The 27,934-nt window shown below is 31.7% G+C and overlaps 1 protein-coding gene across 1 annotated transcript; it reads right to left on the bottom strand.

The window, feature by feature from the left end:
* LOC145266456 (CDGSH iron-sulfur domain-containing protein 2 homolog B-like) lies at window positions 1–27,934 on the bottom strand. Its single transcript, XM_080122135.1, has 3 exons — window positions 27,782–27,934; window positions 6,932–7,155; window positions 1–1,989 (listed from the first exon to the last, which is right to left on the bottom strand). Exons 1-3 carry the CDS (start codon window positions 27,876–27,878, stop codon window positions 1,891–1,893), a joined length of 420 nt encoding a protein of 139 aa, XP_079978261.1. The 5' UTR covers window positions 27,879–27,934; the 3' UTR covers window positions 1–1,890.

Genomic DNA, 27,934 nt, shown 5'->3' with positions numbered 1-27,934 from the left:
TTATTAAATTCAAAGTAGAAACTTTTAATCATATAATTTCAAATATTCTCAAATACAAGTTAAATTGAGCCATTTCTGTTGTTTACTCATTTAAAAATATGTTTTCAATGTAACCATATTCTCAACACACACTAAGATAACAACAAACAATTCCTCCACCAAGTCATAATGTCTATATATACTAAATAAATGCTCTGAGAAATTCAAGAGAAATAATATGTTGCAAGTATCCTCTTCAACTTTTCTAGAAGAGCTACCTTGTGTCACCCATGTATCATTAAAAAAATAACAGTAATGAATAATTTAAAAAAATTATATACACACAACTATAACTGTCCTTACCTGGCATTACCTGAGATTCATTAATTGCACCTTTTTTTCTTTAATTTATATGAACACTAGAATTAAAAAAGGCAAGAAACAAAGTAAAAAAAATAAAAATAATTTCTCTCTATGCCCAAACAGTCTTGCATAAAACTGCATAGTATGGTAGGGCTCAATTTCAGAGCAATAGACTGTGTAGAGTCATACTTTGCTTATGACTTGTAGACCCACTCTCACTCTGAGTAATATTACCGCTCTGGGCCCCATCTAAGGGCCAAACAGAACCTATAGTTTTGTCAAATTTATTTATATTCAGTTCAAAAATTGTGTCTTACATGTGTTGGACTAAATTCAAATTTTTGAATTGTTGATTATCTTTGCAATATACATAATTCCCTGAGAATGGTCTGTGATTAGACTGAAAGTACTTGGAATGATAATCCTGGCGAGTTTATCAGCCAGTTCCCACAAAATCTCATCATAAACTTGATCGGATTTCAGTCAAATTATGTAGATAAAAAAAAAAAAAAAAAAAAGAAAATGCCAATTTTATTTGACAAAATATTTCATTTTGTTTCAGGAAAGCAAAAAAAAAAAAAAAAAAAAAAAAAAAAAAAATGTGGTTTATTGTTCTGAAGAATCTGTCAAGTACTGATGAAATGAATAATTATCTAAAACTCACCATATATTATTTTTACATACACCATTATCAATATTGCTCTGTACTTACATTGAGCTCTTAATTTGGATTCACCCCACACAAAGAACTTTGCAAGGGTTATCCTACATTCATCACAACCTATAAAAAAATGGTGTCCAATTCATCACAACTTATTAAAAAAAAAAAAAAATGATTTCTTTTACTGGATTCTTTTTAGCTTCCATTTATGCTTACTTCCCTAGAAAATATTCTTGGAGGCAAACATAAACAGAAGCTGAAGAGAGTCAAGTAAAGGATACAAATTATAGACTCCTTTGGATTTGAAACCAACGATACCAATGTTGCTCTGATCTCCTATAATACATATATAAATATTTTACTTTTATTTTTGATTTTTCTTAATAACTGAGCATTTTGCCGAGGTTCTCTCCCACTAATCTTATATATATATGTGTGTGTGTGTGTGTGTGTGTGTGTGTTTGTGTGTGTGTAAAAGTATACAGTGAAAATTCGATTAAACATTTATACTGAAGGTTTCAGGAGGAATGAAAAATCTAGTTCATTAAACTAGGAATTATACATATTGCTCTTTCGTCAACCAGTAAAACCAGTGACTATTTCCCCAACCCTCCTGAAGCCTCTGGTATCAAAATCTAATTTTCACTTTATAGTATTAAACATAAATATACATTTCTTTAATATTTCTGTATTTCTTGTCAACCACTCATCATGTCACAACCAAACAAATAAATCTGAATATCCTGCCCAAAAGTAACTATAAGCAGGGTTTCCTTAATTTTCCCAGGCAATACCAGGATACAGGTCAGCTATAATATTAGGTGTTTCTAATGATTGCAGGGTGAAGGTTAATGGAATAGTTAGTGAAACTAAATCTTGGGACTTTGTTACAAAGGTTTTGGATCTTTCCTTTTCAGGACTAATGGTCCGACGTTATCACCAGTCTCCTCGTTATGCTTGGCATGGGCTCCATCACAATATGGAAACTGGAAAAGAAAATGGAAAAAACAAAATTTTAAATATGAAATCATTTAGAAACCAAATCTGCTGTAAGAAGATTTTATTACAATAAATAAAAAGAATTTTATAAATCAAATAAAATTTTATATATTATAACATCAAATAGTACCAAATCTTGACCATAACAGTAAAATGAAAATTGGAATAATTACATTTGTTGAAGAAAATTTAGATTGTTAAGAATATATTTTAATAATGGTTGTCAATGACTAGCAAATAATTAATGAAAACAAGTCACTTACAGATAGCTGCAAACTAGAGAGATTTAATAAACAAAAACGATTTGCAGCTAAGTGACTTGATTTTGTTATTTATTTCCTACAATAGCACATATATAGTGGAAGTATCTGCCAACACTTGAATTCTCAAACCTTTCTTGATGTTTGTTTGTATTGGTAATCTTTTTAAACCAACACATTTCAGGTGAAAACATTACATACATGGCAAAATTAGTAAAAATTCAAGAAATTCTGAAAAATGATCCAAAAAGTCACCCATAATTACATTTCATTTAAAAATGGCAGACTCTTAAGTTAAGGGAGAAAGTCAATTTGTCATATTGAATTCGTTGCACAAATCTTCCACATTAAAACATACAATAAAACTCCATAATTCAATAAATTCTATTTTTACTTGTAATTATTTTTCTATTGGATCATTTTGTAATTTAAACTAATTTCGCCATATGTAAGTATGTAATGTTTTCACCTGAAATGTGTTAGTTTAAAAGATTACCAATGTAAACAAACTCCACTATGTGTTCAGTACATTAGTTCAAATGAAAAAATTTTTTTTTAAGTTGTAATAAAATATTAAAAAAAAAAAACAAACAAAAAAAAACAACAACTTTATTCATTAGAATAAAAATTATAAATAAACAAGTGCATGATTTAAGGTTCATGATGAAATTTCTAGAAATAAAAAAAGAGGTTTTGTGGTTTTTTTTTGACAAGTTTCATTATGACCGAAAGTAGTATTTAAATGTTACCAAGCATGAATTATAAACATGTAGCTTGTGTGTTGCTTATTGTACAAATGCATCATTTTTTATAACTTTGTAGGTTTTAGTTATTTATGAAAGGTTCAGTTAAGAAGCCTGATTTTTTTTATTAATAATTCATGAAATAATTGTGTAAACATGCACCCTATATATATTATATCAGTAATACACACGGACAAAAAAACGCTTTGGATAATCACAGATTTCAAGGTAGTTCTACTAAAATAGCCATATTTTTTAAACCAAAGCACTTCAAGTCTTCAAATTACTACTGTTTTGTTCAGAAATGAATATACTTTCAAATGAATTAAAATATATAATGTACATTGATATTTGTTAAGAGTTTTAAGCAAATAAAGTGATAAAAATGTGAACGTCATAAAATGGCGTTTTCGGTAAGGTTTTGTAATGACCCCCCTGTTTTCTAAAGGTCCGTACTGTGATTGTATGAAGAATTTCGTCATGAAATTTGGAAACCAATCAGAAGAGGTGTTAATACTGTCAAGTGTCCGAAATATTTTTGACCATTTCTTTTTTTGTCGTGTTAAAAATAAGACTTTAATATGACGAGTATTGAACATTTTGAAAAAAAAATTCTTCGGACACCCAGTAGTAAGTAAATCAATCTTTTTACTATCTTTATCAATTAAAAGTATTATTTTATGTTGAGTAGGACCGCTGTAATTGATAATTTAAAAGGACCTACCCGAAAAAAAAATTGTTTCTATTTCTCGAATTTGGTCAAATGAAGTTAGTATTACTAGAAGCAGCAGCAGCAGCTCCAGCCTGTAGAATCAGCAATAGCACAGTGTAAACACGCGTTCTTTAATTTTTATTCAAGAACGAATTAAGAAAAACATGAAAATATGAATATAAATGTTCTTATATGTTTAATGAGAGCTATTTTGTTATCAGAATAACATTAGTTTAGAACTATTCGGTTTTCAGAATGTATAATAACAACAATCCCAACCAATTCGGCATTATGAATCTGTTGCAATTTCTCACATTGCTCATCAAATTTAAAAACATGGTTAAAAAAAACAAAATAAACTTTCGTAGATATATACTTGCATGCACTTTTATTCTTTAAATTAGTTTTGAACAACGAATTAAAACAATGTTTTACTGCGAACAGCCACAAATGTTTGTTTTTTTCAAAATCAAAATAAGTATCAAAATCTCGTTTATACATAGATTCGAAAAAGTTGTCAAAAAACAAATATATAACAAATATATGTTATCAAAGGCAAGATAAGTTACTTTTCTACCTAACTGGATAATTTTCTAGTGTTTTTATTTAATGTAACATGTTTATTCAGCTCGAAAAACATACAGTGTTTACCGATGTATTGGAAAATTAAAAATGGCGCCCGGCCCGACTCTCTTTGACACGGTAAGTTTGAGAAAAGGAGTTAAAAATAAAAAAAAACTATACAAAATACTGTTAAAAACTCACCGAATATATGTCAGCCTATGTCACGGTAACATATATTGAGCGAGTTTCTAGCAGTATTTTGTCTGCTTTTTTATTTTTAATTCTTTTCCCCAAACTTACCGTTTTAAGAGAGTCGGGCGCCATTTTAAATTTTCCAAAACATCGGTAAACACTGTTTTCAAGCTGAATAAACATGTTACATTAAATAAAAACACTAAAAAATTATCCAGTTAGGTAGAAAAGTAACTTGCTTTTGATAACATTTATTTGTTATATATTTGTTTTTTTTGACAACTTTTTCGAATCTATGTGTATAGTAATACAAACCCTCAAAATCTATATCAATATTCTTGAAATTTTAAAAGCAGTTAGAAAACACATCAAACTACAATTAGGAAGCTTTTTATTTCGTTATTTTTTTTTTCTACTTATTAAGCGAAAGATATTTTTACAACCTGCTCCAGCGTAGTATAAACGGCCTATGGAATTAACACCTTCAACCTCGAAAATAGAAATCAACAAATTTTTGAACGCTCTCTTTGAAAAAAAGCTCTCTTAACTTCACCTCTAATCCAAATTATGTGTGGCAAGTCTCCTCCTAAAACACTCTTTAACCCTAACAATAACACTAAGTTCGAGTGGCAAGGCCCCCCCCAACAAAATACCTCTGTAAGCCACATACAAGCATCTAAAACAAACAAACAAAAAATAGATCCTTCCTTAAAGAAAAATACACATAAAAATAAATTGGTTAACTGTCCTAAAATGCTAGAATGGCCAGGAAATGGTGAATTATTTTACATTAAATTTTTGTGAAACTAACCGCTCCCCCCTCTAATATTGTTTTTGTTAGCTTTGTCTCTGTCAAGTTTTCAGTATGTTCACACATAATTTTCCTTAGCCTTACAAGTAATTCAAAGTCCGAATGGCAACCCTCCCCATATTCTCATTGCATAGAAACCCTCTTAAAACTACACATAATCTTAAAAAAAAAAAAAAAAAAAAAAAAAAAGCATGCATATTTTCCCATATAAAAAAAAAACAGTTAACTGCCCTAAAATGCTAGAATGACCTGTAATAGGAAATTATTGTACATTCAATTCTAAAATAATTTGTTTATCTTTCATTAAAGTTTTTCATGGCATTTTATACATAATTTCCTAAAATGGTAGAATCACATTTTGGAGGGGTGGTCAGAAGGAGTTGAGTGGGGTTAAACAGAAGGTGTTAATCTAGAATAATACCAAAGAAATATTGCAATATATTCATTTTTAAATGGTCTTATGTTTAGATTTAAGTTTTTTGTACATAAAGCACATTACAACTCAACTTTGAGTTCTCCAACTTCTTTTCTGTTTATGGATACATGGCATTTTTAAGGAATTGCTGTATATTTATGCACATTTACTGCAGATTATTTGGAAACCATAAACTTTGGGAGATTTTCAGTTGCATATTCTGATTCCTTGTACAAAAATACACTTATATGGTAAATTTCATTTCTTAGTCTTGTGTTTTAACAAAGATATGACATTTTTACTGAAAAAGTAGTGTAAAAAATGACGAAACGCATATGGTCTTAAAGAGGGAAAAATATCCAAACGTGTGAGGCACAAAAATAGCCATAACTTCCTTAATTTTAATCAGATTTTAAAAATTTAAAAAGATTCTTTCTTAGCTCATCAATCTCTTTCTATGCATACCAATATTGAAATATTTCAAGCTATTTCAATTTTTTCATGTGTATTGCTAATTATATCTATATATATCCCTATATATATTGCTAACGTAATTTGAGAAATAATTGCGTAAATACATATACATGATCTTACTCTACTTGTTTGAGATCCATCTTAATATAAGGTACTCAATACTACATACATCAATTCAGATATTGACAACATTTTAGACTGCATGATAGATTTTCTAAATATCTGTGCACATCATTCAGAAAATGTAATGAAAAGTGAATCCTGCACAGCAAGTTTCCTCTACCATAAACGGTTGAAGAGTTGAGCATCATGAAATCCTGACATATTAGTGAAATGTATCCAACCACTTTTGTTTTAACCATTGTCTTGATCTTTTCACAGGAGCCTCCATTACTATTTTATATACATAAAAACTTAGTTGTGCTGACATTCACTTCAGTAGAGTTGAGTTGGCTTTCCTTCTGGTATGCACCATATTTTGAACCAGAACAGTTCATAAGCGGATGTCCTAGGCAAAAACGTGTACCTACCACACAATTTTTTTTTCTAATAGAATAATATAGAATCTCAAATACAAATAGCTAGGAATCCTTAGGTTAAACTACTTTATTAGATATGGGAAATAATATTAAAATGAAAAGGCATACAAAAAAAAAAAAAATGGCTAAACATGCAAATTGAATAGATGCGTCCTAAGAATTGCCGTTCATGCAAAAGAAGTCAGCTGTTTTGGATAAATGCTCTCCAAATGGACTTACCTTTTTCGACTTCCAGCACCGACAATATACAACTTTATCTCCCAAATCTTCAATGTCCGCAATTTCAACTACTTTTTCACATTCTAACTTAACAAGATTGTTGACACGACAACCACTTTGAGGGTTCTTGTATTGCTTCCATTTTTCTTGAAATGTGTGGGTAGTAACATACACAACCAAGGAAATGGTCCCTACAAAAGGTACCAGTGATAACCAGTCTCGAACTGAAAATAGAAAAACAAATTTAAATAAATATGGAAGCTTTTTTTTCCCCCAATTTATTTTAACTATATTTATACAAAAATTTTTTCTGTACAATTAATTTCAAAAATGTTCTATACAATTCACCCTATCTTCTTATATACAAAAGTTTTGTTGATATTAATACTACTACCAGTAATAATATTACCTAAAGCGATAATGAGGAATTGTTTAATATTCCACTAGTTGGTTAGATAATTCTGGAATTCAAATGACAATTTCCAGTTACACAAAAATACATTTGCCCACACCAAAAGTTTTTTTGTTAATAATTAGATAGATATGTTTATTTTTAAAACGGAGTTTGTATTTGCTGCTGTTGGTGATGATGCAAAATGTTTTTGCATATCAAATAACACTATCACCTTGCATGAATATTTAAAATTAAAAACAATTATTCATCCTTTGATCCTAAATGTGCACAGATTTTGTCAGAAGGTGGAGTATCTGTTTTCCAGCCATTTAATATCCTAACTAAAAGGAACTGCTTTTTTTTCTTAAGTTATTTCCCTTATGCTGACTCATTCCTCGAGTAATCTAGAAAAGTGTGTGCATGTCCAGAGAGAGGAATGGGCTGGGTGGAAAAGAAAGAGGAGAGAAGGAGATGAAAAATGGAAGGGATAGAGATAAGAGTTTTAATAAAAATGTTACACTTTTGCCCCAATCCTGTTAATCTAATATATAAGCTAAAATCAGTCTCTTTATTGTTTCTTTGTCATATATAGCCTTCCTCCTAAAAAGTAGGCAATTAAAACTTTTAATATAAAGCTCTGATCTTTCAACTAAGTTCTTAAGAGTTCCTCATGTAAGACTACAGTACAGAAATCAACTCTTTGATTAAAGAAGACTATCTTGATGGCAGCTCATCACATAAACAGCTGGGGTCATGTTGGTTTGATGACACATAGCAGTAGATTGTCTCTCTTTTTCATTGTTATAATCTGTTTGATGACAGCAGTTGTGAAAGTTATTAAAAAATAGATAAAAATACAAAAAAACTATTGCGATTTAACAATGTTTTCTGGGTTTTTAGTTTTCTTCTCTGGCATTTGATATACTTACATAATACTCCCTCCCCATAGTGGAATTGGAACAGCTCCCTAATACACTCTTTCTTGCAGTCCAGAAAAAAAAGAGGAAGATCTCATCAGCTTTATCATTACCGATTTTCTGTTTATGATGCAACATCCTGACATGCAGACCTAACTAAATTGACTTCTAACAAAATTTGTCACTAATCTAATGTTTCTGAATTTTTTTTTAGATGAGGAGCAACAATTTGTATTATTTGGTTCATTCAAACTAGCGTTTTCATTTTGAGTCTTATTTTCATGAGTGTATCCTTTGATTTTCTTGAGGTATATTTTGTTAAACTCCTGGACATGTGACATAATGGATAAACTACTAAGTAAAATTCAGTTCTAAGTGATACTTTCCTGGTTCAATCCTCAATGCAGGCATTACTAAGAATACAACTGCAAATTACATAAGATTTTTACTCAGTCATGACTAATTGATAATCCTACCCCCATGTATTAAACATTAAACGTTCCATTCAAAATTTTGTACAGATTTCAGAGTTCGATAAGATGCAGCTGAAGTGACATTGATTGAAACATGAGAATGACATTCAAGATGAAAACAGTAGTTCAAATAAACCAAATTAATCTTCGGTCGGAAAAATGGCATTTTTTTAACATTTGATATTTACACGCCTCTATACACGCATTTTTTTTTTTTTTTTTTTTTTTTTTTTTTTTTTACACACCTCTACGCACATGCACTTTCATTTTTACACACACATTTGATTTTGCCAAATCAGATTAAGAACAGCATTAAACATTTTTTAAATCAAATTATTTCACATGATATGCTGATCATATTCCTAGGATTCAGCTATTACCTTGCATGTGTAGGCATTTGATTTGTCTTCAAACCAAGAATAGAGTGTAGTATAATCAATAAATATTCCCATCTCAGATACAATTGCATCAAGGATATAAAGATCATGACTAACATAAGTCCAAGTATCGACCAGTGAAGCACATCCGCACTGATGTACTGTTGTTCAAATATACAGCCATTAAAACTACATCGATCTTTTAGTTAAGAACGATCTGATTACATCAAACATTTGTTCAGTAATGCAACATAAGTTGATTTTTCCTAGAACATCTTTATGCCTTTGATATATCTAGCAACTCATCCAGTGTATGCATTCAGACCTTTAGGTTACCCGCAATAAAATGGGATAGTCTAAATCCATACTGTTAATCAAAGAGAAATTTAGCATTTTCAAAGTGGTGAATTATTGCAAGATTGATTAATAATTTAAATATTTTGGCTAAGATGAGGGCGAAAATTTTGCAGGTCAGTTCAGTTCTTTTGCTAGAATTCTTGAAAATTGGCATCACAAAGGGGATTTTTCAGCTATCAGGCAGAACAAGGCAAACAATTCAACCTTAGTTGTTGTTATCTTCATATTAGTTGGTTAGTGAGAGAATTGTTGATTACCCCTTGTTCACCACACTATTATAGATTTTCGAGAAAAATAACACTAGTCAATAATTTTTTTACATTTTGAATGTTGTCTGGATTTCTACAATTGATTCAGAGTATTTCTTCACTGCTGAATCAGGAAATGGCATCTGTTTCTCTCCATCAGGTCAGTTTTTTGTACTAAATTGATTTGAAAAAAATCAGATCATGTGACAAAATCAATTACATTTGTGTGGCATTATCAGCTGATTTTTGTCAATACATATCCTAAATATTTTTTAAAAGAAAAAATTTTTTTCATCAACAACATATATTGATTACCTGATAGAAACATTGATTACTGTAAACTGAATGGTGGACATTGATAAAAGTACATGTCAATTGCATGTTGCTTCACCATTGTTTAAACTTCAGGACTTGAACGTCTGTTTCTTCAAACTCCTGGAATGCTCAGCGGCAGGGAGGTCTATCTTCAGATTCCAACAGTCAGCCATCATAACTGCGCCTCAGTAACCCCAATACCTGGTTTTCATCTCTTTTAGGCCTTGGTAGAATATCTTCCCTGTTCGTTACTCATTTAACCCAGATTCTCAGGAAATCGATCCATACGTAAAAAGAGACAGTGTATCTTGATGCTTATGTTACAGTTCAGGTTTCTGAAAGCAGTCGGCATGTTGTTAAAAAGTTCTACATAGTTTCTGGCCTTATTGTTGCCAAGTAATTTCTTCACTACCAGAACATATGCCTTCCACGCTTCCAGTTCCATTTCATTTGAGTTTTCAAACTTTGGATCTCTGATGAGCTGCCAGACCTGAGGACCATCAAAAATGGCAGCTTTCAGCTTCTTCATGATCAATCTTGGAAAATCCTGGCACAAGTGAAGCAGTCACCATCCTTGTCCAGAGCCTCAGTGAACTGCTGGATTAAGCTGAGCTTGATGTGCAGCTGTGGAAATGGTATTCTGTCTTTGTCCACTAGAGGATTGTTGATAACGTTCCTTTCTTTGCAAGGCGCCCATTCTCCTGCATAGGTCAGTTCTTTGTGTATGCTGAGCACCAATTTTTTGAAGATGTCAAGGTTTTATGACTTCAAACTTATCCCTTCTCGACATAATCACCGAGAACTATCGAATCTGAATACTTCTTGTTATTCAAATAATCATTTTCAATCAAAACAATTATTCAACATGGCATTTTATTGCCACCAACTTTTTCTAAAATACGCAAAACACATATGCAAACGTGTACGAAAACATAACATATGGCCATAGCTCAAAAACTTGACCTGTGATTAAACAAAAAACCAATGTGATTTTAGCACTCAATGCATCAGATTCATCTTAAATCAGCTGAAAAAACGCAGACAACAAAAAAATTGTTGACCAGCATAATTAACCTACGGACACAAATGTTTTATTTCCAGATTCAGTGAGAGAAATTGCAAATTAGTTTATTTCCTTTAAAGTTAAACTAATCTTGCATATTGAAAACAAATTCTTTTTAAATTTTTGATCTCCATTAGCTGTTTTGTTTTTTTCTTTTTTCCAGGAAGATATGCATATGACAACAATAGGAAATCAATTGATAAAAAATAAATTATTTACTATTCTGCCAGGCAATGCCAGGTAGTCCTGCTAGTTAAATAAATACGGCATGTTCAAAACAAATTGGTATTTGTTTTAAATATTTTTTCATTTAAGAACCATTCAAAATATTTAATAGCAGTAAAGTGTAATGGACTGATGTTTTATGTACTATTTTTGGATTTGAAAGCTGAAGATCATACGTCTCAGAAGTAACTGTCTGACAATTTCCAGGACTTTACAGTCCCAACACCTCACTACTCGACTACAACCTCATGAACTATTATGTGTGGAGCACAGTTAAGAAACACACCAACCTTACCACCTGCAATACCAAAGATAAGTTGATTGCCAGAATCAAATGATGTTCAGGCATTTCTCAATACAGTGAAGACCACATGTTCCAGGTTCAGATTCTGCCTTGAGGTTGTGGTGAAGACTCAGAGTAGATTCTTTGAGGGAGCTAAATTCAGCAAAAGATCCTCTAAGAGTACTTTGTATTTATAGTATGCATCAATTATTGGTCAGGATATGACAGTTTTGTTTCATTTTCAAAAGTGTCAAATTTGCATTGAAACACATTTTTTTATTTTTTAATCTATATTAATAAAGTAGCTGCAGGAATTCCCTCTGAACAAAAGTATCATAGGTTTGCAACAACAGATGCCACATACAAATTCAATGCAGCTAGGCTAATAGCCACCATCTTATGTAGCTTTCACCATTTAAGATACATTCAGTCATGATAATAAAATACTATATTACATCTTATGAGCAACACCATCAGAATCGGGACGGAATCCCTATTTTTCTCTTGAAATATTTAGTCCTACCACTGCTACAAGTCGTCACTGGGAGGAATTCCAAGCGTTCCATAAATTCTGCGATTACACCGACCATAACTGACTCATACATACATAGACCTAAGATAATCATTCCAATTTCCGATTCATAAATAATAAAGCTCCCTGCCCACCAGCCAAAGTCCATCTATTCTGATTGAACGAGCCCTGATAATTTTCATATTTCGGAATCTAGTTCTTCGCCTTATAAACAAATGCACATGTTTGTGTGCGTCAGTTCGGTTGAGCATCTAAGTTTCTGTTGCGTCTGAGAATGCGATAACATTTCTTGTTCTTCTTCACTTTCTATTTTTTAATTATCAATTCATTTGTGTCTTGTTTTATTCTTTTGTTTTCTTTCTTACATAATTTAATTGTGTCGAGGTTGAAAGCTCTTTCATGCATTTATAAAACAAAAAAAAAAAAAAAAAAAAACCATAAACATGTACAGTGACACCAAAAAAAAATGTCTGCACTTGTCATTTTTTTCAGAAACCGCAAATTTAAGCTAAATTGAATGTAACTTTAAACACCCTATACCTAATTTGATTTGCCTTTTATTACTCTATAATTTTAGCTGTTCATATTTGATTTTTTAATCGAAGTATCCTAGTGTTCACGTCAATTTAAAAAATGAACTTCAAATCAAGAAAACAAAAAGAAACTTTGTACAATGGAAAATTGTTATTTAAAATGTAACTTTAGAACATTAATGCAACACAAATACAACAGGAACACAATGAACTAGTTAATATTTAGTAGCATAGCCCTTCTGTAATTTGACAGCCTGCAATCTTTTGGGCATTTCTTGAATTAGCCTGCGGCAATACTTCGGTGAAAGGGCATCCCACTTCTCTTTAATTTTTGTCAAAGTTCTTCTAAATTTGAAATTTTATCATTGCGTAGCTGTTGCTTGATGTAATGCCATACGTTTTCTATAGGCCCTGAATCATTGGCACTAATAATGCCCCAAACCAAAACTGAATCTCCATCACCTTGCAGCATTGAAACTGCACCTAGGATTAAATTCTTCATCCTTCCTTAGATTGACGTACTGCCTACCATCACTGCTTAGCCTATTGAACTTGCTTGCATCACTAAAAATCACTTAGAACCAATATGAAGAGTCATGATATTTATTGCATCTGACGAAGTCCAGACGGCACTTTCTGTTTTTTTACAGAAATCATTGGCTTTCATCTTGCAACTAAGCCTTGCAAATTAAATTCCTTCAATCTGTTTTTTAACTGTAGAAAAAGAGCACTTTTTAACAAGATTACACTGTTGTTTGATTTGAGGAGTTGTTTCAAATCTGTTTCTGAAGCTGCGGATTTTGATAGCATTGTCTTGCTTGTAGGACGACCAGATTTAGGGGCATCCTGAACACTGCCTGTGTAGAAGACGAAAGCACCTTTTCTTGTAGTTGGCGAAATCATCCTTTATTGTTAACTCTCCACCTAGTACCCCTGTAGCCTGTGTCTCTAATAGTAGCCCCCTACATCAAAGTGGCCATGTGCCTTGTTTGGGGTGAAAATGTAATAAAAAGTAGAGAGAATAAACATTATAGTCGCTTGCTCCTCTGTGCAAAAAATGAAGACACAAAAGATGCCGGTATTATAATTACAACCAAAGTAAATTTATTTACAGTATAGATACAAGTATTCAAGTACATCGGTTGTGAATGTGTCGAGATTAGTGTGTATGGTAGTAGTGCGAGGAAATGGCATGTTCGTAGAAAGTGCGGTGTCAACGTTGTTCAGGTGATTGGTGTAATCAGGGAATCCGTTGGATCATGAACATCCAGGGATGAGTTTGAGTTTCGTAGTATATGTTTTTGCAGCTTAACTCATATTTGGCTGGAGTAACTTCTGTCGGTGTAAGGTCGTTGTGAGTTCCAGGAGTTTACAGCGTAATCTCTAACGTATGCACACACACACACACAAACATAAGTTTTGTAACTAATCTGTACTTTCACATAACAATTTAATAAACAAATCATGCCATAAGAGCTGAATTTAATATGAAAATCCTATCTAAAAAAGAAAAAAAAAATCATGGTCCATCTTCTGGATAAGTCCCCATAACATATATACATGTAATACAATGCCTTTGCTACCTCTAACCACATTGAGGAACCGTGATCTTTTGTTTATTAAATTGTCAGGTGAAAGTACAGAATAGTTAACATGTTAAAAACAAGTTTCTAAATAATATTATTTCAGCATGATCCGTCTGCATAAAATTGAATAGTCTTAAATAATGCCTAGGTAAAATTTCAGCATTAAATGTTTTATATTTGTTTAAATAAAATTCACACCTAAACTAATTGACCAATCATTATCAATTTTGGAGCATAGCTGCTAGGCGCAGGGGGGGGGGGAGTGTATAAATATGATCTATAATTAATTTCCCTTAGTCTCTTAAGAAAGGTGGAAGCCCTTAAAAATTTAGATAACTTCGATTTTTTTGTCAAATATAAATATTATATATCAGACATCAATAAATATTTTTCACATTTCAGTTTTTAGCAATATTTTGAAACAGATTTACGAAGCATAATTTGGGCAAAAGTCAAATTTGAAAATTAAAAGCCATCAGATTTGTATTAAATTTGGTCCATTATATCTTGCTTTTAATCTACGTTTGGGAACACACATACACATATATGAAGAATATCAATTTGTCTCTGACGAGTTGTTTAATGATCTTCTGCTATTCGATGAAATACACGCAAGACATATTGATCATTCAATTCCCTGCATAAAAAATATGAGGAAGAAATAATTCCATCTTTTGGTTTTAGGAATGATAGCTAATAGTATGTGTGTGTGTGTGTGTGGAGATGATTAATCAGAATCAGAATAAGAACAATTGGAACTTTTGAGAGTATCAAAACTGGTATTGGAAAAAATTGTACCTATTTTCCGATGCCAAAAACGATTCCTTTATCTTTTTCTAATTTGATTTTGTTTAAAACAAAATCCTTAACTGTTGTTAATAATAATAAAATGAATATTCAATAATTTTAAACTATCAGTAAAACTAAAATCTATAGATCATCCCCCCCCTCCCCACAAGTGTGTTTTTATGTTTGAAGAAATATATGCATATTTAACATTTGTTTTTACAGTAATCGGTAAAAATAACAAATGTATAGTTAAATATTTAGAACTTTAAAAATAATTAGAATTGGGTTCAGGGTTGGGAATTTAGTACAGAATCGGTAAAAATATTGGAATTGTCCCATCACTAATATATATATATATATATATATATATATATATATATATATATATATATATATATATGTTATCAAAGAGTAAATCTTTAACAAAGCAAACCTTATCAAGATAAGAAAAGCTCAACACTATTAAGAGGAGCAAGCAATTAAATGAAAGATGAAGAATAATTTATATATAACCTTATTATATCATCAGAAAAATAAGGAAAAGTTAAAGGGAAAATTAATAAAAAAAAAAAACTCTTTAGGCCATGGCATTTTGAAGCTCATCAGAAGAGGAGCAGGCAGGGTCAGAATTATAGAAAATGCAAATATTGAAAACCGGCTTAAAGATATTTAGATATGAAATGAGAATGAAGGAACAGGATAATATTTACCATAATTATCCTATTCCTTTATTTTAAAATAAAGACTTTATTTTGTTTACTTTTATGGACCCGGGGAATGCTGGGTAGCCCTGCTAGTTGTAGATATTTACTAATAATGGTTAAATTGGGGATTTGCTTATTCATATCTTACTTAGCAAACACCATTAAAAAAAAATCAGCCCATAAAATAATGTGACATTTTCTTGTATATAGAACGGTGCTAGTCTTGAAGGCTGGAGTTGCATCAAGTTTATATTCTTTGAATTTATGTGCTAATTAAATTGTTCACACAGTCTTTATCGTTTCATACACACATCCCACATTTTAATCTTAACGACTACGGTCCATCAGATAAAAGAACAGAGACATTCTTTACAACATTCAGCAATAAGAAACATTATCAAGATACACCTGTAGAAGGTTGATAGATTACATTAGCTGAAACATTGTGAAAATAACACCCAAGATGAGAACAGTAGTCTGATCATCATCTCAAAAAATTCAGAAATATTTGAATTTAAGATAACACTCGATTAAAAATAAATAAAAAGCTGGGGAGGGGGGAGGTGACAACCTAGACTTAAAGCCAGTATTGATTTAACAATAATAAATAATAAGTCACTGGTAATATTCGACCTAGCACTTGAGAGTCGCAGTGTTTATTGCTGTGTGACTAATGGCAGTTTTAATCGTTTAAAACCGCTTTATAGCTTCATCTCTCACTCATTTTTCGACCAAATTTCAAACAATTATTACAGTTTATAGATCACCTTCTCAACTATATTGTGAAAAGAAATTTTCAAATTTTCGTTCTGTAAAACAAAAATTATGATGAATTTACTGGTGTTCAAAAGCGTAAAAAAACATGAGGTGAGCAACGTTTTTTTTATGACTGGTTTCCATAGCAACCACGTCGCTGAAGTGACTACTGTTGCTACTAATTCACCGCTCTTGCAAAAAGAGAAGTAACAAGTGAAACAGAAAGAATGAAAGGGAGATAATTGGGGTGATTTTATTGAAAGCAGACGAGTGCCATACATTGCTATTACATATGTGTATGTTATGTTTATGGGGGCAAAAAAATAAGACTAAAATTAAACAAAGAACAAGTGAATTTACTAGAAGCCTGGAAAAATCATGGATTACAATAGAAAAATGAAAGCATGAAAAGTAATATGGTCAATCTTAAACATGGGAAAGTAAAGGATTAGTTGTTAAAACTGAAAAAGAAAAGGATAAGATATTCTAGTAAAAAATATAAATTTATAACTTAAAATATTGCAGCATTAAAATTTTTTTTAAAACCAATTCATAACATTATATAATCAATTCTTATGCTGAAATATTTTAATTTATAAGTTTATTATATTTTTTACTAGAATATCTTGTCCTTTTCTTTTCCATGTTTAAGCTTAACCATATTTCTTTTCATGCTCGCATTTCTATTGTAATTACATATGTATAACTTCAATTCTATCAGCTGGAGAGGGGGGGGGTCTAAAAAAAAAAAAAAAAAAAAAAAAAAATAGGCAGTATTTATAATGAAACAGAATAAAATGCAAGGTGGTTAATGACCCTCCAAAATCGATCATTTTACCCATCATTTTCTTTGTCAACAGAAATAATTGTAAATCTTTTTGAAACCTAAGTAATTGGTTCATTGGATAATGATGTCTAATTGCAAAGTTAGTTGTTGTGGTGTGTCTTTCTTTCCTTCTAGCTGCAATAATGGATTAAAATAAAACAAAATGCCAACGATAGTTTGCAGGATTTGGATTCTTTAGACAACTGATTTCATCTTTAGTGGCATTTTGACGTTTCAGTTGATGCAACCTCTGACCTTCTTCAGGTGTATTTAGTTGAATTCTGGAACCTTTCTTGGTATTTACATTTAATTGTAAAGTTACACTATTTTGTAAGTTGAAGGTTCAAGCCTCAGTGTGGGCGACACTCAAAATAAAGTTGCAAATTACTTAGGATTTCGGCTCAGTCATGACTGATGGAATGAGAGCATGCTACTCCCGTGGATCAAATAAACGCTTCTGTTTGAAATTCTGTGTAGATTCCAAAGTTTGACAAGATATACCTAAAGAAGGTCAGAAGTTACATCAACCAAAATGTTGTGAAAATCACTCAAAATAAGAACAGTAGTCCAAAGAATCCAAATAATAGGAATAATCAATTCTCATCTAAAACATTCATCAATGTAACAATATTGTTGCTCAATGGTTCATGTGCCTTTTTTGCTTTATTTCTGTTCCTCAAAAAAGAAAAAAAAAAAATCAACTCACACGGCAAACAGGAAGATCTTTCTTTTTTTTGTCACATTTCATTTTGGACATTCTATCTGTGATGTCATATCCCAACATATTGCCATAACTTTTTTTTTTTTTTTTTTTTTTTTTTTTAACTCTAATGGAATTTCCACTTTCCTACTTAATCTAACTATATGGAGAAAATATGGTTTTTAACATTATTTTTTTTACACATTTCCCTCCATTCAATATGGTTACAGAAAATTTAGTTTTAATTTAGGTCAGTAGCTTTTGCATTTCATGTATCAACTATTTTCCATTGAATCTGAAATACATAACAAGATGTAACCTAAATTCATTCAACTGAATTGTTACACATGAGAACAGAAAGTGAAAACAAAAAAAAAGGTGACAATAATTAAAAGAAAAAACTGACATGGTGATAGAGGTCAAAGCATTAGATTTGAAACAAAACAAAGAGTAAATTTGGAATTCAGAATTTTAACAGGAAAAAAAAATTTCTATTTTTTGTCACTTAATTACAGATTAAAAACATCAAAATTGACTGAATTTCAATTTCTTAAGATTCTTTATGCCTTAAAGTCTAGATATTTTCTAGGGTAAAAAAAGCATGTAATGAATTTTGATAAAAATTGGAATGAAGACGACAAAGGTTTAGTAGTATTATGTGTTGATTTTAATCTTAGCAGACAAAAAATTGTTCTGGGAATTAATTTTATCATATATATGTATATTGTATTATTTAGATTCATCGAACTACGGTTCTCATCTTGAGTGTCCTTTTCACAATGTTTCAGTTAACATAAACTTTGACCTTTTTTTTTTTTTTTTTTTTACATAGGCATCACATTATCAAGGCCAAGAGGCCACTCAAGGATAAGGGTTAAAGAGTGTACAGTAGAAATTGGACAATATAGTAATCATTAGTAATGAAAATTTGGTAAATTTGATAACTTATATGGAACGGCTCATCAAGAACTTATTTACGTTAGACTTGAAGACAACCATATTGTAGTCAGCCGGAAAGCAGGAAAACGGAAGACAATTCCACAGGCGTGCAGTTCTAAGAAAGAAGCTTTGTTCATGGAATCTACGTTTAGGTTTAGGCACAGATAAAGAGTGGGGGGAATTATTGATAGTCTTTACAGCTAGACGAGTGTTTCTTGTGAAAGTTTGGCGAGGGGGGACCATAGATTGAAGCTCAGTCGAACACTTTCCATGAAAATAACGATACATCAGAGACAAACTCGCAACATCTCTTCTGTGAGATAGAGGTTGCAAGGAAGAGAAAAGGACATCTCCTACGAGGTTACGAAGTCTATTTTGAACTCTATCAAGGCAGGCCAAGTCCTTTCTAGCAGCTCCTGCCCAGATGTGGCAACAGTATTCCATCCTTGGACGTATCTGGCTCTTATATAGATAGAGAATAGCATCAGCAGTGAGATATCTACCGGATCGATAGAAAAATCCCACCATTTTTCCAGCGGCCTTGGCAACAGATTTGATGTACGTGTTCCATTCTTCAGGTATATCTTGTTGAAATTGGGAATGTTTCTGCGGAACTCAGGAATTTGGACGGAATTTCAAACAGAACCCTTTATTTACTTCACGGGGGTAGCATGCTCTTCTTCCATCATCCATGACTGGGTAGAGGTGCTAAGTAATTTGCAATTGTATTTTTCTGTCGTCCATACTGAGAATTGAACCTTTAACTCTCAGGAGAATATCACTTCCATAATTGATTTTTCCAAGTACTTTAACCACTGTGCCACAGGTCCTTGCGAGTTCGATAAGACACACCTGAATAAAGTTGGAGGTTACATCGACCGGACTGTTGTGAAAATAACATTCAAGATGAGAACTAGTCCGAGAAATCCAAACAATATAACTAATCCTCATCTCCAAAATACAGAAACGTAATATGTGTGTGTGTGTGTTTTATTGGTTTCACATAAGCATTAATATGCCATTATATATTAATGAACATATTTTGGTCAGCTAGTTATAAGTAACTAGATATCTTTATTGGTTGCTTTACCTCTTAAAAATATTAACCTGAAATATATATGTGAGAGTGAGAGATTAAACATGCATACACACACATATCTAAGTGAATAAATACAATTTTCTTTATATTTATCCAAACTATATTTATATCAAAACACTTTAAATTTACTAAATTCAATAATACAAAATATTTCCAAATACAGTATATATACTGACAGAAAACCTTACAAAACAGTCAAGGCCCTACTTCATCTGCATATACTTTTTTAAACAGTGTCTTATAAATTCTTATTCTGTAGAATTCATTTATATCATTTGATTCTATTTTATTATGTATGCACAATAGTTTTTTGTGATAATATCATCAGTAGTAATATTAATTAAAGCATTTTAATGAAAAAAGGTTTAAAATCACAAATGATAACTTTTTTTTTCCAATTACATTAGATATACATTTACACACAGCAAAAACTTGAATACCTTTGGAATAATTTCTTAAAATAAATAAATAAAAAAAAAACTGCATAAAATGCAATGACTAACAAAGGTTTTCTATTAATAATTAAATACATAGGTTTATTATTTTTTTTAAAAAATCAAATTTTTTGGTCATGGTGGTGATAACCGTTATTACATTTGCCATAAAAAAGAAAAGGCAAAAAGTCTCTTTTCTAATCTTTCTAAATTACCCCCTCCCCAAATAGATTCTTATTTTTTAATCTTCATTAAGTATTTTTTCTGTCTTTAATAATAAAGGCAAAAATAACAAAATAGCCATTTCAGATTACTCAGTAACATAAAATTGTTGCATTTGAGCAATCGACATTCTATATTTTTGTTTCATTGCAAAAGGAAATTTATTTTAACTTTTTATGTTTATAGAAAATAAAATTCCTGAACTTTGAATATAGAATAAGCTTTTTTGTTGTTTCCTAATTTCTAAAATTTGTTCATACACAATGAATTTACTCAACATTCGAATATTAACTCCATGACAATCATTTTTTTGTTAGTTTTCTCAAAATTACTAAAATGTGTAATAAAAATTCCTTTGCTTTTTATGAAAACTACAGCTTCATCAATTGAGGGCAGGTAGTTTTGCTAGTACATAATTTTTTTTATTAGTGATAGTAGCAATGTCGTAACATCATGGTTGTATTCAAATTCGCTTACCTAAGTGAGAGATTTGCTCCCTTACGTGCAAATGTATTAAGTCACTCCTTTTGACAGGACAGGACGTGCGCGCACACACACACACAAACACACTATTTGGTAACAACTACTACAATGACTTGTTCCACTTTCAATCACAAATTTATAAACCATCACATATCTTAAGAGATTCTTCTTGCAACAAGTAAAAATTATAAGTTTCTTCACACATATATTATCCATAAAGATAAAGTCTTATTTTTTTGCCATCTAATTTATACATCAGTTTATGGCGTGTAAGAACACACTATGTAAATTAGCTGAAAAGAGAGTCACTATTTTTCTGAATGCTTGCAGAGACATAAAAAATTATTGATGGTTGCATCAACATAGAGTGAGAGACTAAGAGAAATACATTGATAGTTAAGAGATAGGTGACTTGTTCAGTTAATTACATGAAATAAAAATTCTTTGCAAAAATAACTCAATCTGAGAACTAAAGAATATTTTAGCATGTATTTTGTGTTATTGAAGTATATAGGGGGAAAAAAGACTTCAATAAATTAAATATAAGAGAAATCTTTCATATAATTATTTTTTCTAACAATGTTTGTTAGAAAAAAAAAACAACAAAAAAGACCCCCCCACCAAAAAAAAACAAACATGCATGCTTCATGTGTATCATGCTTTGTAAATTACCCTTTTTGCTGTCCTCTTTGGCACCAGATATATATCCTTATTCCCTAAACTTTTTTTTCCACATATTTCAGTTTCCATTTTTTTTTTCTTTTTTTTTTGTGGTAGTGCACTTCAACTTCTCCATTCTACCACAATTATATCATGACGCCACTACATATTGAAGGTGTTTCTGTCCAGCCACAAGTCTAGTCTGTATAAATAAAATTTATATTAAATATACCACTCTACTTGCTATTGAGCACTATTATATAAACAGTCAGATTCATATGTTTATTTCATCGTTATAAACAAAAAAAACTACACCTGGAATAAACTTAATAATTTTTGCTTTTATAAACATGGATCAATATATGATGAAAATTAGTGAGACTTTTTTTTTTTAGCTACATTTTGTTAATAAATCTATTACTATCAACAAAATAGGGGAAGTGATCAGAAAAAGCAGAGAAGTAAATAGAAATGAGTATTATAACCTGCATAGGTGTTGCATTTGGAATGAGACTTTTCATCATTTTGAGCTGGAAACTAAAATGTAAATTACAAACATTTGATGGATTTTGAAGTATGCCAGTGCATCAAAAACAATTGCAGAAGTACAGTGATTGGGAGAAAATTGAAGAAAAAAAAAAAGGATAGAAGACTTGATGAAATAAAGAGTGGATGTTTCACCTTTTGCTTTTCTATCATAGTAATATGGGACAAGAAGGGGAAGTAGCAACCTTAGTTAAATTCAGCGGCAAGATCGAGAAGAGAGCTAAATAATGTTCAACATGAAAAGAAACTAGTAATTGTAGGAATGACCGAGATCATAAAAATGAATTTAAAAAAAAACAAAAAAACTACCTGGCAAATATACCCGGTGAATCAAGAGAGATCAAAACAATTGCACTTAAAGGGATGGTTAGAATCTTAAAAACATCTTTGTTTGAATCTCTGAAATAGCAAGTGAATGCCTGAGATCTGGTAGGATGACCCATCCTCAAAGAAAACAAGTTTAATTTAACAAAGCAAAGATAAAAGTTATCTTTGATATATGTCATGTTCAAGGTCATCTTGGTTTAGTCGACAAAGTACTTAAAAATGTTTTGAATGGATAAAAGAACATTTTTTCAAAGATAACGTTTTTAAAGCAGTTCAATTGTACTATAGGAACAGTGGGAATATATACCTATTTTATTTGATTTTTCAAGTAATTTCTAAACATATGGTTGTTTATTATTTACACTGGTTAAGGACAATTCTGAAAACATGCTAGCCGACACTACATCAAAATACTTATCTTAATATATAAAATATCACCTGTTTATTTGTTTTTTATCATCAATAGTTTGTTTGCTTTTAAGTTTCTGTTTTCATAGAGTGTCCTTTCAACTATGTTCTTAAAATAAACAAGTGAAGCAGGCATAATCCCTCATGAGTGCACAGTGAAGGAGGCATAAAAAAAATGACTACGTTCAACACCCCCCATCCCATTTAGCCCCAAAAGTCCCCAGGGGACATCAAATCCTGGAGAAAATGGGCAAATGGTGCAGTTTTAGGCCTTAACATATGTAAATGCAGTTTTAGGCCTTAACATATGTAAATGCAGTTTTAGGCCTTAACATATGCAAAAAAAAAGAAATAACTAAGTTCCTCATTTGAAACCCCCCATTTAGACCCAAAAATCCCAAAAGCCTTAACATGTTTAAATTTGAGTTCAGCACCATGCAAAACTGCTAAATAGACATACACAGAAAATTTTGGATAAATACGGTAAAATCGTCCCATAAAAAGGAGTGTTTTTATTAGCCCTAAAAAGCCCTTCGGGCACACCCATGAGTTATTGCAACGTATAGACAAACAAAATTATATAGAAATCAGTTAGTTACAACTTTTCAGAAAATTTTATAAAAATTCAAGGCATCGTTTTTTTTTAATAAGCACAAAAGTGTCAATTTTAGCCATCTTAACCCAAAAGGTACTCCTAGAGGAGGGGGGGGGGGCAACCGGAGTTTTCCTGGAAAATCCATTCTGTTACTTTTTTTTACTCATATCATGTTTAATGTTTGTGCAAAATTTAAAAAAATTCCAAGGTATAGTTATTGAGAAAAGTGCGGACGGACAAACAGACAAGGGTGAATTTACACGGCCACCTTCCTTTTGTTGGAGGACCAAAAACTTAATCCCAATCGATCTTTCCAGTTTTCATATTTGATAGATATTTCATTTTGAAAGAGGAAGGCTTCTGAAGATGACAGTGACCATGCAATTGTTCTCTGTAGGTCCAGAGATGATCTGTCCGTCTGATTCGAAGTACCTCGTGCATGTGGCAGACAGGTGGGATGATTCTGTAACAGAGATGTTGACTGCTCTGTATTTTCTAATAGTTTTTCCTCTCACATTCTTTAATGCACATAGATTCAACAATTATACCTATTTTGTGAATTGCAGTACGCCAGGAGCATTTACCTTGGGCTAGTTTTTTCCCATAAATTGGAATATAAACCAAACTGTTTGAGGGGAAAAAAAGAAGTCGTCTCATTCAAATTTTTTAGGGTGTTATCTCTTTGGAAAAGTGATTACTGTGTTTTGATTAAGGGTAAGAAGATGTATTTTGTGCTTGAAAAGATGCGGAGGGTAGTGGTGGTAGTAAAGTAAGTTAAATGTCTTCAAAAACTTTTATTGGCCAACCTTACATTTAACACCATAAATGGAAACCCTAACAGGTACTACCACTGTCTCAGAATGAGCCTGGGAGTAATGGTAACCCAAATTGGGGAGTTATCACCGGATGCACTTGAAGGTAATACCCAGAACTCATTCGGAGAGGAGTCATTTCTTCACAAAATTTAAAATAATTAAATAATATACTTAGCAATTCTCCCCATACAAAAATATACAAATAAATTAGTTAAATTAATTTTATTTCATTTGCTACAATCGACAAAAAAAAAAAAAAAAGACAAAAAAAAAAAAAAAAAAAAAGTAGAATATCGTTTTTACTTTTTAGGGGAATGAGCATAGTAGTACACAATACCCAAATATGTAACTCAAGGAATTTGATGCTATGGGGCGAGTCAGAAATGACCGGGCATTACTTGTATAGCTCTGCACTAAGGCCTCAACTACTTCTTCACTGTATAATGATTAATGCTTATATACTGTGATTATGATATATTAACGCTTATATAATGTGATTATATACTCTATACTATAATCAGTGATTATCTCCCCAATGAGGATAACACGTGGGCTGGAAATTCATCTATACCGGAAGACCTTGTATAGAACACGTACACGAATTCCTTCAGCTCTTCAAGGAGGTTACATAAGACCTTAGTTATTGCATACTAGTGCAGACAGATCTGCATTTCTTTAGGGGCCCATATTTAAGGGAACCCTGTAGCACGATTTACGCGAGATAGGTCGTGGCTGTAACCATGCCCCTCCTCTTAAACACGTGAGCCGCAATTAATTATAATTATATCATAAATTACACACTGTCCAAATTGCGGTTTCATTGACGTTCGTTTTAAGACTTGAGATACTTTTTTTTTAAATAATAAAACTAAAACAAGCTACCTTCGAAAATCAGTTTATCATTTTTTTTTTTTTTAGATTAAAATAAAAATTTCTTTTCGTTACTAAAAGCTGAGCAGTAAGAAGTACGATGCTATTTTTTTTTTTTTTTTTTTTTTTACCGTATTGTCAAGTTAAATTAAAGTTTGGCGGTATCGTTTGTTTATTAAATTGTAAGGTACACAGGTTTTTGTAACTGTACGTACTACAGTACAGTTACAAAACACTCTTCACAGGGTTTCTAAATAACGTTATTATTTCGGCACGGTACCTTCTCTGCATATGCACCTACTAATCTCAATCCAATCAAAACATATAGGAAATAAACCGATAATACTAGCATTCTACTAATATAAAGTGCTTTACTTCAGATTGCATACGTAATACTAAATTGATTTTAACGCTAACATGTTCAGTATTGTGATAATTAAATTGATTGACTTACCGAGGGTGGCTCGGTGGGAAGGGAAAGACACTCATGGCTGTGAACGGCCCGGCCTGGTGTTTGTTAATGAAGAAAACAGGATGTCTATTCCTTATGGCTTAAATAGACATTCCAGTCTCGTTTCAATCTCACTGAACGAGAGATTGAGATTATAAAAAGAGTCACCTTTGTAGGTTGTTGTAGTTTGTTCTTGTCGTTGTTAGAGATCTATCAGACCGGTACGTCGTACGACAACTGTTAACAGCGCGTTATATTTACTTTATTTTTCTTCCTTTGAAGATTGTAATGCCGGGTATGGGGCAGCCAAACCAGCTGCCAACATTGCCCCGCTTTTTTATTGAAACCAACCGAGAGCTCTTTTTAGTATCCTCGCTGTTCCCTTAAGTGCAATTGTCTGAATCTCTTTTGCACTTGGTTCACCAGGAATATTAGTTAGGTAGGACTTCAGGTTCTTCTTCATAAGTCAAACGTCTTTTCTTCCCCCACCCCCACTCGTCGGTAGGAAATATCGACAGTATGTAATAATCGCTTTTTAAGTGTCCTTGTCCAGAATTCTGTCTATATTAAAAAAAAAAAAAAAAAAAACGAAAAATCTGTATCATGTACGTACTAGAAAATGAAAATATAACCCAAAATTCACGTATATCAAAATCAAGTAGTTTTATTTTTTAAAGAAAACAAAATTTATGAGTAACAGAAGAGCGTCTGTTTTGTCCGCCATTTTGAAAACAATCTAAACAAGGGAGATAACTCAATAATTCAAACTTGCGAGATTTTCAGGACATTTATCGTAAGTAGAACGGTCAACACAAAACAGAAGTAAACACAGACATGCAGAACACGAACAAAGTATGTTGTAAATGCCTACGAATTCCCATTAATCGCTTTAAAATAATTTTCTTTTTATGTCATCTTTTCGAAAAATTTGGCCTCATCTAATCTTCACGTTACTTCATAAAACCCAATAACTGAATATTGTTGCGACACATATTCTACATACAACATGTGACCACATGTGCTTTTACTTTGCCCTCATCAGCCGCTAACCAGAGGTGATGACACAGTTTCGGTGGCTAAAGCGGGACTGCCACCCCTGGCGCCACCAGCAGCTATTGCTGCTGGGCAAAGCAATAAATAGGATATAAAAAAAAAAAAAAAAAAAAAAAAAACCTGGCATATTCAAGCAGAGGAAAAACGCTGTTTTTAACTTTTTCATTTTTATTTTTAACTTTTTAATTTTAATTAAAATTTTATTTATTAATTTTCTCTTTAATTTCCCTTTTTTCCTTCCTTTCCCCCCTTCCTTCTTTTTCTTTCCTCCCTCTCTTTTTTTTTTTTCCAGAGCAGCCCGAGAACGGAAGAAGTGGACAATATTATGCTCTCTTTGCAAATATCTTCGAATTGCGCCAGATCCAGCATGACGCCTGTCTAACAATTGTTTGCAGGCGACATTTTTGTTTTTTTTTTTATTTTTCCAGTCATTCATTCTGATAGCGTACTATGTCGTTTTCTGTAATTAGTGTCGGAAAAACGTGAAATTTTGGTGACAGATGCATGCGTGCATTTTCCGTTTTGAAATCAATAGCGATATCGTTTTTAAATGTAAAACAAAACATTGAACATAAAATGATGCGAGTTTAAACGTTTTAAAATTATGAAAGCTGCGATTTTTTGTTATCGAATGGTAAAATTATAATATCTTTCAAGCCAGTATGGTTGCAAAGGGCTCTATGCGGTATGCAAAGTCGCATGTTTGACATGCTTGACCTAGAAGTTTCTGGTTCACATTACTTAAGAAAAAAAAAAAAAAAAAAAGAATTTTGTTCGCCAAATTAGGTAGACAATTACTCAAACATTCATTTTTGGGTCGATTTAAATTTAATATTTTTGCTGCAAATAAAAAAAAATCACACCACTAACCCGAAAGTTTTGCAAATCCAGTAATTGAACTCGGGACAGGTAAATTCTGCAAATAACCAGGCAGACTAACTTTCACAAGGGATGATAGTGACTCCATGCTGAAAATATAAACAACCTTGAAACTTCTATTTCCGGTAAGGGCTGAATGTTAGA

This window comes from Euprymna scolopes, chromosome 41 (assembly GCF_053919585.1).
Source record: "Euprymna scolopes isolate OS-2025 chromosome 41, ASM5391958v1, whole genome shotgun sequence".
Classification (NCBI taxonomy): Eukaryota; Metazoa; Mollusca; class Cephalopoda; order Sepiida; family Sepiolidae; genus Euprymna; species Euprymna scolopes.
The sequence above is the reverse complement of the archived record's forward strand: the minus strand, read 5'-3'. Positions and strand labels throughout refer to the sequence as shown.

Coding starts and splice junctions, on each gene's coding strand:
- LOC145266456 (XM_080122135.1), bottom strand. CDS start 27,878: ATGGAGTCACTATCATCCCTTGTGAAAGTTAGTCTGCCTGGTTATTTG. Junction 7,156..27,781: donor TGGATTTGCAAAACTTTCGG/GTTAGTGGTGTG, acceptor TTCTATTTTCAG/TTCGAGACTGGTTATCACTG. Junction 1,990..6,931: donor GGTGCTGGAAGTCGAAAAAG/GTAAGTCCATTT, acceptor TTTCTTTTCCAG/TTTCCATATTGTGATGGAGC.